General features: G+C 35.3%; 1 protein-coding gene across 2 annotated transcripts in view; it reads left to right on the top strand.

Annotated features, from left to right (window-relative positions):
• Positions 1-14,600, top strand: part of ARHGAP29 (Rho GTPase activating protein 29) — a 77,193-nt gene that overhangs the window by 16,818 nt on the left and 45,775 nt on the right. For both annotated transcript variants that reach the window (XM_036256892.1, XM_036256891.1), the window contains exons 2-3: positions 1,851-2,075; positions 14,033-14,167. In XM_036256892.1, coding sequence (XP_036112785.1) covers positions 1,883-2,075; positions 14,033-14,167 — 328 coding nt within the window. In that variant the 5' untranslated portion in view covers positions 1,851-1,882. The remainder of the gene's footprint in view (positions 1-1,850; positions 2,076-14,032; positions 14,168-14,600) is intronic.

Here is a 14,600-nt window from a genome sequence, read left to right as displayed (position 1 = left end):
AAGAATGAGAAGCAGGTATGTGTGGCAAGGAGTGTTGAGAGTGTTGACCAGGAATCTTGACTCCAGAGGACATTGCAGAGGTAGGTAGGAACCAGATTTCATGCTGAGATAGCTTCTTACTCGTCCTTTGGAAGAATTTTGAGCAGAGAAATGACATGAAATTCATATTTTGAAAAGTGTACTCAACACTTTGGAGTGGGAAAAGAATGATGTGGAGAGAGCATTAGGAAATTAGTAACAGTAGCTAAGACAAAAAATGATAGTAATTCACCGAGAGTGGTAGTAGAGATAGAAAAATTATATAGTTAGGTGAGGAGGTATAGGAAAGAGTAAATGATACAATAATGTATCTTAACACATGTCCTGGAAATGAATATTATGTAAAACTTTCTTGTGAAAATTTTACAGAATTCCTTAGTAATTCTATCATTTTGAAAGTATCCAAATATGCAAGACAGAATATTTGAAATGCATTTCAGTGATGATGCTTGAGCTCATTTAATTCCACAAGTCATTTCCTTTTTGATTCCAAGAGATACAAACAAAATTAGGACTTTTTCTTCTGGAAAGGGAAAATGTAAATATGAATTGGAAACAAAAATTTTCTTGAGTTTGAACTATGTACCTGGGTTAGGTGTTTTATTATATGAAGTCTTTTTAAAAATGCTTTTATTGAATTTTAGAGAGAGGGGAAAGGAGAGGGAGAGAGAAAGAGAAACATAGATGTGATTCTACACGCCCCCTACCAGGGAGCAAGCCTACAACACGGGCATGGCTCTGACCAGGAATGAAACTGGTGACTTTTTGGTGCTTGGATGATGACCAACCAACTGAGCCACACGGGCCAGGGCATCATATGAAGTCTTTTAATTTTGTGTTTCTTTTAAATCCTCACACGCAGCCTATAAGCAAATTGTACAGCACACGTTTAGAAAGTATTCAGCCAGGATTCAAATCTAAATCTTTCTCATTCCAAAAGATTGTGTTTTTACTATACCATCCTGAAATAACCCAAAATAATGCCCTGATAATCATATATTTTATTTGCTTAACCAATCCAGATGTGTCAGATTAGTGGACACCCTTAGAACTTGTTTTCAACAAAGAAATATTCTTGCTGAAACTTGCTAACCCAGATTATATCTGTTCGTGTATGTGTATGTATGCATTATTATTGAGAACTAAATGTAATTGAACTTCTTTTGTGTTGGATGGACACTTCTACACAAAAGCATTGTCTCTCTTAATGCTTACAATAATCTCATGAGGTAGATATTGTCAGGATGTTATTCTCATTTTATAAATGAGCACAACAAAATAAAGAGATAATTGACAGCTTATCAGGTCACACATAGTAAGTGATGGAGAGGGATTTTGAAAACAGGTCTTTCTTTTTTCAATACTCATGTTTAATCCTGATTTTTCAAGGTGATTTCATGGAGGGGAGAATATGTTCTTCCACTAAGTAACATTTCAGGAAAACTTTTACAAAATTTATATACCGTAGGAGTTAAGAGCAAGGCTTTAGGTGACAAGGCAAATTTGGATTTAAGTACTAGTTCATCTTTTATCAGCTAAGAGCTCAGACAATTACTTAACCTCCAAACCTCAGGTTCTTTAACTTGTGAAACAACGAGAATAGTAGTAGTTTGTACATCATAAAGCTGTCAAGATTACTGTCACTTAATGGAAGCTTCTATTAGTAGTAGTACAGTACAGTGTTTGTGGTGGTTGGTCTTAATAGAATACTGAGGTGGGCTATGGGCTATTTGTGAAAACCTAGTAGAATGTTGCCTGTGGTTGATGTGGTATTTGTGTTTCTCTCTCTCTCTCTTTCTCACCCCTTTAAGGATTTCAGTTTTTCTGACTGATATATGAAAGGATGATTGCTAACAAACAGAAAAAGACAAAGAAAAAACGTGTTGTGTCATCAGGCCAGCTCTCTACTGATGAAATGGGGCTCAAGTCTGTAAGTTCCAACTCTGTTTTTGATCCGGATTACATCAAGGAGTTGGTGAATGATATCAGGAAGTTCTCCCATATGCTATTGTATTTGAAAGAAGCTATTCTTACAGGTTTGTTAACTATTTTCTCTTAGCATATTTACTGGATAGTTTGTAAAATTTTAAATGTCAACCTAATTACAGATAAGTGTGTACACAGTGATAGAAACAGGGTATTCTTCTATAATTATTTTATGTCTTTCTCCCCCAAAATGTTTGATGTTTATAGTCTAAACTATTTTATAATCAGATATAGTACAAGACATTATAGAAACTTTGGTAAGTGTGAGGGAACAAGAATACAAAAGAAAAAAATAGGTCCTTGGTTCTTAGCAATTGGGCCCATTTGACAAAGGAAATTTTAGATGATTGGAATTTTAACCTTCTTAATGGTAACAGTGCATTGATTGGTTTTTAATAAGCCGACTTATGTTTATAATTTACATTGTTGGTACTTCTGCCTAGATTTGGTTTTCTTTTTATTTTATTTTATTTTTTATTTTGGTACGTGTCCCTAGCGGAAACCGAACCTGGGACTCTTGGGTCCCTAGGCTGACGCTCCAACTGCTGAGCCAAACCAGCCAGGGCTAGATTTGGTTTTCTATATTGTTCCTAAAACCTAATCTAAAAATCACTGCATTTGAGTGAATTTTTTTTTCTCAAAAATCAAACTTAATTCTGTTTTGCTGTTCTTCAATTTGCTTCTTCATTTAAGCAGTGGTTCTCAACCTTCCTAGTGCCGCGACCCTTTAATACAGTTCCTCATGTTGTGGTCACCCCCAGCCATAAAATTATTTTTTGTTGTACTTCATAACTGTAATTTTGCTACTGTTATGAATCACCATCGGAAATATGTGTTTTCCGATGGTCTTAGGTGACCCCTGTGAAAGGGTCACCCAAGGGGGTCGCAACCTACAGGTTGAGAACCGCTGATTTAAGGCAGAATCACAGAATTTATTCTGTAATTATATATGGATAATGGAGACTTGATTCTTCAGTGATAAAGAGTTATGCACAGCTGTACTCCCTGACTTGTTTTAGTACCCGTCTTTCAACTTTTAGAGCCTTTTTTTTTTTTTTTTATCCTCACCCGAGGATATTTTTTCCATTTTTTTTGTACAGATAGAGTGGGAGGGAGAGAGAAGAAGGGAGAGAGAGAGAGAAACATCGACGTGAAAGGGACAACACATCGAGTGGCTGCCACCCGCACAACCAACCAGGGCCGGGGACAAAGTGCAACCGAAGTACATGCCCTTAGCGGAACCGAACCCGGGTCTCTCCAGACCGCAGGCCGACGCTCTAACCGCTGAGCCAAACCGGCCAGGGCTTAGAGCCTTTTTTATATACAAATTTGATGGTAGTGATGATAAACATACAGCTTCTGTTCTTTTGTGATAAGTAGCACTTCATTTCTATGTTTGTAAATGGTTTGTCTGGATGAGGAAAAAGAAAATATCTAGTATTACTTATATAAGACCTATTGTATTTTGTAGACATTTATAATATTCCAATACATATTTTTTATGTATATAACTTAAATATTTTCTGATAAACAAATGAAAACCATATTTTGCTTTAAATATTGCTTTTACGAGTTTATTCTAGTATAACTAATTTTTCAGGTTGAAATGCCCAAAATGACTTGAATTGTAGCCTCAAAATTTTAGTATTTGAATTTTTCTTAAGACAACAATCATATAAGCCATTCTTTTGAGAGTATGTATGTGTGTATGTGTATGTATTTTATATAACAATTTGTGAGTAGACAATTGGGAGGTTAGCAAGAAAGGATTGAAAGCTGATCCTAAGTGAAAAAAGGGAAAAATTATAATACATAGAAGATAGCCAAAGGAGACTACCCCTTGAGATAAAAGTATGTGTATGAAAATGTATTTGTCATGGAAATTTAATATTAAAAAGCTGTAAGGATATTATCCTTCTAATTAGAAAACCAGGACTTCAGCTCTGGCCGGTTTGGCTCAGCGGTTAGAGCGTCGGCCTGTGGTCCTGAGAGACCCGGGTTCGGTTCCCGCTAAGGGCACGTACCTCGGTTGCAGTTTGTCCCCAGCCCTGGTCGGTCGTGCGGGTGGCAGCCACTTGATGTGTTCCTTTTACATCGATGTTTCTCTCTCTCCGTTCCTCTCTCTCCCTCCCACTCTATCTGAATAAAAAATGGAAAAGTGTCCTCCGGTGAGGATAAAAAAACAAACAAACCAGGACTTCAGAATTTAAATACTCAAATATTGCTGATCATTTTTAAAAAGCTTGCCATTTATGGCTGGTAAATTAATTTAAAAAATGTAAAATCAATTATGTGGATAACCCACTCTCATTGGTATGCAGTGGTCATAGAATTTTCATTATTTACCTTTGGATTGATTTCAATATTTAGTTCTTCAATCAGTTAAAAGGATGTATGTATGCCATCTCAGAATAAATTATGGATTTGACAAGAACTTGTGTTTTTCTGTCTTTGGATCATTGTTATAAAAATCTGGAAACATACTATTTAGTTTGAGTTGATAGAATCATTTTTGTTTGTTTTCCTTAAACCAAGGGAGTGTGTATAACATAAATTAACCTCATTATAAATGGTAAAAGCTACATAATAATATGCTTGCTTTTAATATTGATCATGCTTTTCAGCCTGTTAGAGTATCAGACTATTCCTTATTTAATAGAATTATTATAAGAATCATGAAATATAATCTTTAGGAAACAGGTAAAATTTTTAAAATTCTGTAACTCTTTTTTTAATCGATTTTAGAGAGAGAGGAAGGTGGGGGGGAGAGAGAGAGAGAGAGAGAGAGAGAAACATCGATGAGAGAGAACATCGATTGGCCACCTCCTGCATGCCCCCCACTGGGGATCAGGCCCACAACCTGGGCATGTGCCCTGACCAGGAATCGAATTGGCGACCTCTTGGTGCATGGGTCAATGCTCAATCACTGAGCCACACCAGCCAGCCATAAAATTCTGTAACTCTTTAAGGTAGTGCTATTACATATGTTTCTATAGACTAGACATAGGCCATTCTTTTGTATTCTAGGTATTGTGAAATATCCCTAGACATCTGCTTTTCTTTAGTACCTTCATAGTTGTAATTGTGGCCAGACAGCAAAGAGTTATTTCACCGTTTTTTCTTTTGCAGTGAGGGAGCCTTGTCAGTGGCCTTGCCAATATTTTGTCTTTGTCTCCTTAAGAGGAAGGATGCCAAATTTTTGTCATTGTTTATGACCTTTTAATTCATATCAGTTGGCTGTTAAAACTAAAAAGTTAGCTTCTAAAAACATAGAATGTAGATAGACAATTAAATCATCTTTTGGTGTGATTTGAATGTCATTTTCTTTGTATACTTTACCTGTCATGAGGCAGTGATACACAGATCACTTGACTATTGCTTCAGGTGCTCAGTCATATTGTTGAGGCTAGACTTAGTTTTTACAGAGTACTTTTACATACAAACAGTATTAAGTCACACAGTCCCCACAAGGACAGGTACTTTTAGCCCCATTTCACAGATGAATTGTATATATAACATAGATTGTGTGATTTCATCAACCACTTAATGCTGATAAATAGTGGTTTTATGTGGAACCCAGAGGTCATGAATGTGGACTGGTGTGTTCTTTCCATTCTGTCTTACCTGCCTCACATGTCAGGTACTCTGTAAAACACTGCTCAGTTTTCATGATTTCATTAGCCAGTTCTTTCACTGGGAATTATCGAGATCTACACTATCCAGTATGGTAGCCTCTAGATGTATGGCTATTTACATTTAATTAAAGTTAAAAATTCAGCTTCTCGGTTGCAGCAGCCCCATTTCACATGCTTTTTGCCACATGTGGCTAGTGGCATTTTGGACAGTGAAGTTATAAACAGTTCCATCACTGCAGAACTTTCTATTGGACAGTGCTGGTACAGACATTTGACCTTTATCAGTCTTGAGAAATTGAGATGAATTCTTGAGCTGTATTTTTTATTTCTATAGGATTAAAAGGAAACCTAGAAAATTGTCATGGGAGCAAATTTAAGAAAATTTTACCTAGAAATTGGCACTCTTGGTGTCTGTTTGGATTCTCCTTCCTTAAGTTGCCTTTGTAGTGTGTATCTTTCATGCCCTTTTTTTTTTTTCATCCTCACCTGAGGATATTTTTTCATTTTTGTTTAGATAGTGTGGGAGGGAGAGAGAGGAGTGAGAGAGAAACATCGTTGTGAAAGGGATACATTGAGTGGCTGCCTCCCGCACAACCCCAAGTGAGACCGGGGACAAACCGCAACCGAGGTACATGCCCTTATTGGGAACCGAACCCGCATCTCTCTGGACCGCGGCTGACACTCTAACCGCTAAGCCAAATTGACCAGGGCTCATGCCCTTCTTTGATTTGAACAAGCAAATCAATTCCCAGCCAGATTATACAATTTGATTAAGTTGGTAGTAAGGAATGACAGAAAGAGCTCTGGAAGGAAAATCACATGATTTAGGTTCTAGGCCTAGGTCTTTTACTGATTATTTTTGGAATATAGCTTAAGTCATTTAATAATTTGTTAAGGATGAAGTGTTATACCAGATGCTATCAGTTTTTTAGTACTGTGATTCAAAATTTGATTGGGGTTGGAGATTCTACATTGTTCAGAGCTGAAGAAGACAACTAAGTATTTGTTTTCAAAGTACATAGTGCATTTTAGAGGACATCCACCTCCCCACCATTTTATAGGATTTTTAAAATGTGAGTTTTATGATAATTCTCTTAATTTGATATTTATTACATTTTTCCAAGTGAGAATATAAAGCTATTATTGCAGTAGTTGAGAAACTGATTAGAGAAAATTGGTGTTTGCCAAAGAGCACTGTGTCCCTTACCAGGGTTAAGATATGTATGCTATTTGCGTCTACTGTTTTTATTTACAAATAAAAATGGAGAGCTTAATGTGGGAGTCCAGAGGACTGTGAAAACACTTGCTTTGATAGGGTAAGTGATAGAGTTGTTAATTATCTCTGTCTAATACTTATTTCTAGGAGGATGTTACCCTGTAGTCTCATACAAGTACCAGATGTGGAATTTGAAGTTTAGAGATCTATTCAGTATCATTAAAGTGCACTATGAATAATTACAGGAGCAAATTTTGCATCTGACATTAAAATGCTGAAGGCACTGAATTATACAAATATCCTCTATGTTTAAATATAACACTGCAGATTAATATATATGCAGTATAAGTACCAATGCAGGCTTATGGTTGACCCCTGAGGAATAATGTGTTCTGAATTCCAAAGAACAGATTCATAAATCTTCTAGTGTATACAGTTACCTTAACGTCTGTCTTTGTGACATACCTCCCCATTCCCAGGTGGAACACCACTTGAAGCTCAAAATTTGGGTATTTGAAAAGTGTGAGGGTTTTTAAAATTGGGCTAGAAAGAGTAGTGCAGATTACTTAATATTTCTTTTGTACTCAATGCTTTGAAGTCTCCACCTTCATTATAAAATATATTTGAAGTTCAGCAGTTAATTTAATACTTTTGTAGTGTATTGATTGTATGACACTTTTTAAATGTATTTTAATAAATGTTTACTATTGCGACAATGGTGTCTTGTTTTTTTATTTTATTTGTTTTTTAAATAGGCTAGAAAGGGAAATAAGACTATTATCAGTTTCAGATTAAGTAGTTCTCCAACTTTTAAAAGTGCTTTCTAATTTAAGAGTGTACCACTTTTCTTTTGTAAAAACATAACTGATCTCACAAGTGATAGCTTCTAATATATTCTAGGTCCTAAATTTGACAGAACTATAGTTAGAAGAGAGGGATGTTAACTTTCTAAAGCACATTTTTCTGAACAAAAGGACTTAAGCTTAATCCCATTAAGTAATATATTTTGTTGTGAGAGGAAAGTTATGCATACATTTTCCAAGTCTTAATTGAAATGCTGTCTTACAGATTAACCCAGATTTCTCAGGGTGAATATATAGAAGGATGTGTACATTTATTTCAGACAAATTTCAATGAGTGTTGATTTGACTGACTTAATTTTTAGCCTCTATAGTGTACCAGAAATTTTGTGAAATGTTAGAAACATTTAGTTGCTAGTCTCAGACATGCCCTCCTGCTGTGTTCTTTTATTTATTTATGTATTTATTTTTATCCTCACCCAGGACATTTTTCCATTTTTGTTCAGATAGCATGGGAGGGAGAGAGAGGAAGAGAGAGAGAGAGGAGAGAGAAACATTAACGTGAAAGGAACACATCAAGTGGCTGCCTCCTGCACGACCCCAACAAGGGCTGGGAATGAATCTCAACCGAGGTACATGCCTTGACTGGAATCAAACCCGGGACTCATTGGTCTGTGGGCCGACGCTCTAACCACTGAGGAAACCGGCCAGGACTTGCTGTGTTCTTTTAGAAGTAAACCTCTCTAAAGATGATTTCTAATGAATATCACTTAAGATTGGTTAATGTGAATGTTAAAAGATTATATCTCAGTGCCTAAAAAATGTGGATTGAATCTTTGAGGAATGAAGTTTGAAATACAGGTAACTCATTCATTACACATGTGCTAGCTCTTAGGAGATTATTTTCCTCTTCTGTACTTGCCTAGAATCGTTTACCTAATGTAACACCACTTAAAATAGTAACTGGCATATTCAAAGGTAAAGTCTATTAAATCACAGATTGTAGAGTACTCTCATTAACTATAACTTCTTTAATCATGTCGATATAGTGATTAAGAGCACAAATTCTAGAGCTAGAATGCCAAAGGTGGAACCCTCATTCTGCCACTGGGCAAGTTAGTATGTATCTTCTCTGTGCCTCACTCAGTTTCTACATCTGTTCAGAGGAGTTAATAGTACCTTCCTCATTGGATTGTTGTGAAGATTAAATTATTTCATAAAAGTAAAACTCTTAGAATAAGTGTTTTAATGTCAACTGTTATTTTTGCATTCCCTAAGTGTCTGGATAAAGAAAGCTGCTACTGTTCAGCCTTCACTTTTATCCTGTAAATTCAGAAGTCATTACAGCAAAAAAAAAAAAAAAAAAAAGGGAGTTTCCTAGTGATTATTTCTGAAACTTTTCCCCCTTCTTGTTGTTTTCATTGCTTTCCCATAGAGGCTAAACTGAATTAACGCGGCTGATTTTAAAAATTGTCAGCTTTTTTTTAAACGAAGGAAAACACCAGGGATTTTTTCATTTATTTACTTAAGTATTTCCATGAAGTGTTTGCAATATAAACACTGCAGTATTGTGTTAATGCATGAGAACCAAAAAGTGGAGCTGGCTTATCTGTTTTCACTTGATAAGCTGAATGAAGCAGAAAATAAATGGAACAAATTAAATTTCAGATTACCATGTTACTGAGATGGTAGATGAACATTGAGTTACAGGAGTTTTAGTATTCTGGGTAGCTAGTGTTAAGATTTTAGTTGAACATTATTATATTCACATATATAATACCTTTGGGTAGTATAAATTAAATTTCATTACATTTATAATGTAGCCTCTATAAAATTTAAAAATTATCTTGTATTTAGTTATATGATTAAGTTAAATAGTATAATTTAACTTTATAGGTATAGAAATATTTTTATAAAGTATATCTTTAATTATGATTTTATTTCCAAGTAATTTACTATTTTAGATTTTATATATATAAAATGAAATTGATACTTAATTTTAATGTCTTGCTTTTATTAGCCAAATTACTGTGGGACCTTGCTATATAAGTAAGTTTGTTATTGAATGTAATTCTGTGTGAGACAAATCTGTTTTCAAAGGTATTTAGTTTGAATGGCTTACAAATGTAATAGTAATAATAGCTGTTTATATTAAGACTAAAAAGCAGTTTTTGTTTCTGCTAATTTATTTGATATTCACAACTTTTTTTACAGTAGCTAGGACAGGCGTTCTTATTAATTCTGTTTTATTGATGATTAAGCTGAGATCAGAGAAGCTAAGAGTTTTGTATAGGGTCATTTTAAGGAAGTGTGGCACATCAAGCATTGGAACCAAGATTTCTTAATCTAAATCACTTGTTTTCTATCATACCGATTAGTCACTTAACCTTTCTTCTGTAGTGGGGAAAAATAGTTACTGCCTCATGTGCTTTGATCATTGATGCTACTCTTTGGGCGTGGTAGAGGTGCGGGAATATTTAGTGTTCGTGAAGGAGATACTTAAACTCCTTAAAACGTTTCTTAAAAGTTATATTTTCAGCTCTAAGAGGCCTTTTGCCTCATAAAACAAATTTGAGGTAGCTTTATTATTTTATAAGGGAAAAGAATATTTGGCAAAAATGTAACATCTTTTAGCACTTATAAAACATAATTAAGGGTTTGCTACAACTTACAAAGTCCCAGCTGAAATATTATCAGGATATAGTGATGTGCTAGTAGTTGACGTTTCTACTAAAAAATATAGGAAAAGTTGATGAATCTTTGTAATTAACATTTTCTTTAGTTGTCATGTTCATTTTTGTTGACTTCTGGGCTTCAGAAGTATGTTCAGTCAGGAAATTGACCTTATTTGTAGGGTAAATTTGAGGTACTTCTGAAATTTCTTACTAAATAATTCAGTTACTATTTTTCTATAGCTTGATTTGGAATAACTTCAGTATGTGTTTATAAGGGCTTCCTTGTAGGAAAAAAAGAACTTCAAGTTGGTAAAACATGTTGATAGTTATTGGAATGTTTGCAGTGATTTTTTTTTAAGTGTTTTTATTGATTTTGTAGGGAGAGGAAGAGAGAGATAGAAACATCAATGAGAGAGAATCATCAGTTGGCTGCCTCCTGCATGCCCCCAACTGGGGATTGAGTCCGAAACCCAGGCCTGTGCCCTGATTAGAAATTAAACCGGTGACCTCTCAGTCCATGGGACGATGTTCAGTCCACTGAGACACACCAGCCAGGCTTGATCATTTATTTAATTAAGATAATTAGTAACTTAATTATTATGCAGCTTGCTGCATACATTTCTCTAGGAATTAAAAGTATAAAAATGAAATTTTAATTATAAAAGTAACATATTTATGGAAAAATTTTAATAGTATGTAAAATTTCTAAAATCTTTTGCCCATTTGTGTTTCATTTTTTTAATAGACATTATTTTTTTAAAAGTTTTAGATTTACAGAAAAATTGAGAAGATACTACAGAGAGTTTCCATATACTCTTATATCTAGTGTTTCCTATTTATTGACACCTTACATTAGTATACATTTTTCCACCTTTTGTTCAGGTAGAGTGGGAGAGAGAGAGAGAGAGAAACATCGACGTGAGAGGGACACATCGAGTGGCTGCCACCCGCACAACCGACCAGGGCCGGGGACAAACTGCAACCGAGGTACACGCCCTTAGCGGGAACCGAACCCGGGTCTCTCAGGACCGCAGACTAACACTCTAACCGCTGAGCCAAACCGGCCAGGGCAGGATCCTATCATATTTAATTGTGATGTCTCTTTAGGCCTTCCTTGGTTGTGATAGTTTCTCAAATTTCCTCATTTTTTATGACTTTGACAATTTAAGGAGTATTAGCTAGGCATTTTGTAGGATATATCTTGATTAAAATTTGTCTGTTTTTCTCACGATTAGACTGGAGTTATGGGATGTTGGGAGGAAGTTAATAGATGTAAAGTGCCATTTTTATCACATCACATCAAGATACTGACTATGAACATGACTTAATCACTGTTGATGTTAACCATAATCACCCGTCTTTAGTAGTTGTTAAGTTTCTTTACTCTGAAATTACTCTTTTTGTCTTTCCTTCCATACTCGACTCTTTGGAGGGAAGTCACTATGCACATGCTTCACCTCTTTGTGGACAAAATATGTCAATTATTAGGAATTCTTCTATACAAGAGATTGATTCTTCTCTTTCATTTATTTATTCAGTATTTATTTGTATCAGTATGGACTCATGGGTATTTACTTTATAATTTGGGTTATAATCTAGTATTACTTTATTTATTTGTTGTTCAAATTGTTTCACCTTCGGCCTTTGGGAGCCCTTTTAATTGGCTCCTGTGCACTCTTGGCATACCTCTTCAATATGAGGGTTTGTTTCTTTCAAGCTCTTACTTTCTGGCACTACAGGATGCTCCTAACTCGTCTATTTCCTGCCCCAGTCCTAGTACTGACCATTTCTTTAAGGAGCCTTGGTTCCTTTTTTTGGATAATGATATTAGAAACTAAGATCAGGGTGCTTGGTGTGTTTGTTGTTACTGGAGTATCATTTCTCTTAGGCCCCCTCAGCTGACAAAGCAAAGAAATGTGTGTATACCAATCTGTTTACTAACATATATCTATAAATATTTCTGTATGTAGCCACCTATATATACCTCTATTAAGCTAAACATGAATTCTTACTGAAGTATCCAACTCTAATCCATCACTGCATGTATCATTATAGCCTGCTTAATTGTAAATTTCCACTCCAACATTGAGACACCTGGCTTCTACCATCCACCATTCATTTACTCAGTTGTTCAGTTCCAGTATACATGTATAATAGTATCATAATTGTTAGCCTGAACCCTCATTGTCAACTAGAGTACAGACAATATTTATGTGCATTTTCTTTGCCTTTAGTCTTACAGACTGTTCATTTCCAAGACTACTTAGGCCAGCACCTGATACCCTGGATGTTTTGTGTTTTTTTTCCTATCAAAATTTGTTGGTTGAATTAGTCAGATTTTCTCTTGAAGACACTTTGTTCTCTCTGCTTCCATCACTGCCTTAAATATTTTTCTGTGCCTCTTCTTAGAATATTCTTTGCCCTGATATACACACTCCCAGTCTTGTCTGTTCTTCGTATCCTACATATTTTTCTCTCTTAATAATGCTATTAATGAATGGAATATTTGATGGATGATGGTAGACTTTCTTGTTTTTGGTTTTTATCCCCTACACAGTTTTTTTTCCCCTAGTGATTATCTTTTAACATTTCCGCGGAGGGGAATTATATAATTATAAAATGACACTATTTAAAAATGTATTTTGATTGTTTTTTAAAGCTATTTCAGTAGGGAAGCAGTATAATATTAAGAGTGTGGCTTCTCACCCTGGCTGGTGTGGCCCAATTGGTTGGGCATCATCCTGTGCACCGAAAGGTTGCCGGTTTGATTCCTGGTCAGGGCACATGCCCAGGTTGTGGAGGCAGCCAGTCAGTGTTACTCTCTCTCTCTCTCCTCCCTTCCTCTCTCTCGAAAAGTCAATAAAAATATTTTTTTAAAAAGAGTGTGGCTTCTAGAATTACAATCCATGATTTAAATTCTGGTTTCACAGATTTAGTAACTTGGTGAATTTAGGTGTGACTCAGTTTTCTCGTCTGTGCAATAGAAATTTTAAAATTATCTGCCTGTTAGGATTGATGTGGACATTACATGAGGTAGTATCATTTAAGCCCTTTAGCAGTGCCTTGCACATAGGAAACTCTTAGTAAATGTTAACTATTATAAAACACTAGTACTCTGAAAGGTTACCAAAAGGAAAATTATCTTGAAGCACCGTATTTAAGCTGGTTGTCTTTTAAAACTTTTGAGGATTATTTCAGGGGTTTTAAAGGTTATAGGGTGATTTTACTTTTTTGTTTTCCCAGGATGGTAATCCAGGAATGTGCCTGTAAGTGTTGTCATGATTATGACTAGCACCCCTGTTTTCATTAGCTTAGAGTATTCTGGTCTGAATGATAAATTATATATTCTTGAATATTGGTTAAGATATCAGACATTGTACAGCTTTAACTCTGTTAATATATGTATTAAAAAGTATATTAGACTAATATTGCTAAATTGACCATAACTGTAAGAGTCTTGAAATCCTTAATCAATTAAAATGATTAAAGTTTTTTTGAAGTCTATACATATAAATGTTATATAGTTGCAATGGTAAGAAGAGAAGTGAAAATATTAGTAGGCAAAAATTGTGGAGCCAGTGCTTCTAGTTGAAATATGCTTCAGAATGATCTTTCATAATTTAGATTCCTGAAACTTGGTTTTGGAACCAAATTAAAAATTTTTTCTTTTTCTTTTTTAAGACTCTTTTAAAGAAGTCATTTATATACGTCTGGATGAACTTCTCTGTGTGTTAAAGTCTGTAATGAATAAACATCAGAACCTCAATTCTGTTGACCTTCAAAATGCTGTAGAAATGCTTACTGCAAAAGTAAAAGGTAAGAAAAATATACTAAAAGTGGGTTGGTGAGGGCAAAAAAGATCCAAGTGATACATTTTCATTCGGAATCACTATAGAGCCATTTCTTCTCGTGGCACTTGTATGATGTATATTATTAATAGGAGCTATGTGTACTTCAATGTTTACTATTCCCACTGTCATACCTAAAACTTTTTTTTTCTTTATTGATTTTAGAGAGAGAGGAAGGGGGAGGGAGAGAGAGATAGAAACATCAATGAGAGAGAACATCTTTTGGCCCCCTCCTACATGACCCCACTGGGGATTGGGCTCACAACCTGGACATGTGCCCTGACCGGGAATCGAACCGGCGACCTCTTGGTGCATGGGTCGACACTCAACCACTGAGTTAACACCGGCCGGGTCTAAAACTCTCTTAAAAGATTGAAACTTGATTTGGCAGAAAACACTAA

Source organism: Molossus molossus, unplaced genomic scaffold, assembly GCF_014108415.1.
Source record: "Molossus molossus isolate mMolMol1 unplaced genomic scaffold, mMolMol1.p scaffold_m16_p_12, whole genome shotgun sequence".
NCBI lineage: Eukaryota > Metazoa > Chordata > Mammalia > Chiroptera > Molossidae > Molossus > Molossus molossus.
Note: the sequence above shows the minus strand (reverse complement) of the source record. Positions and strands in the feature narration are given on the sequence as shown.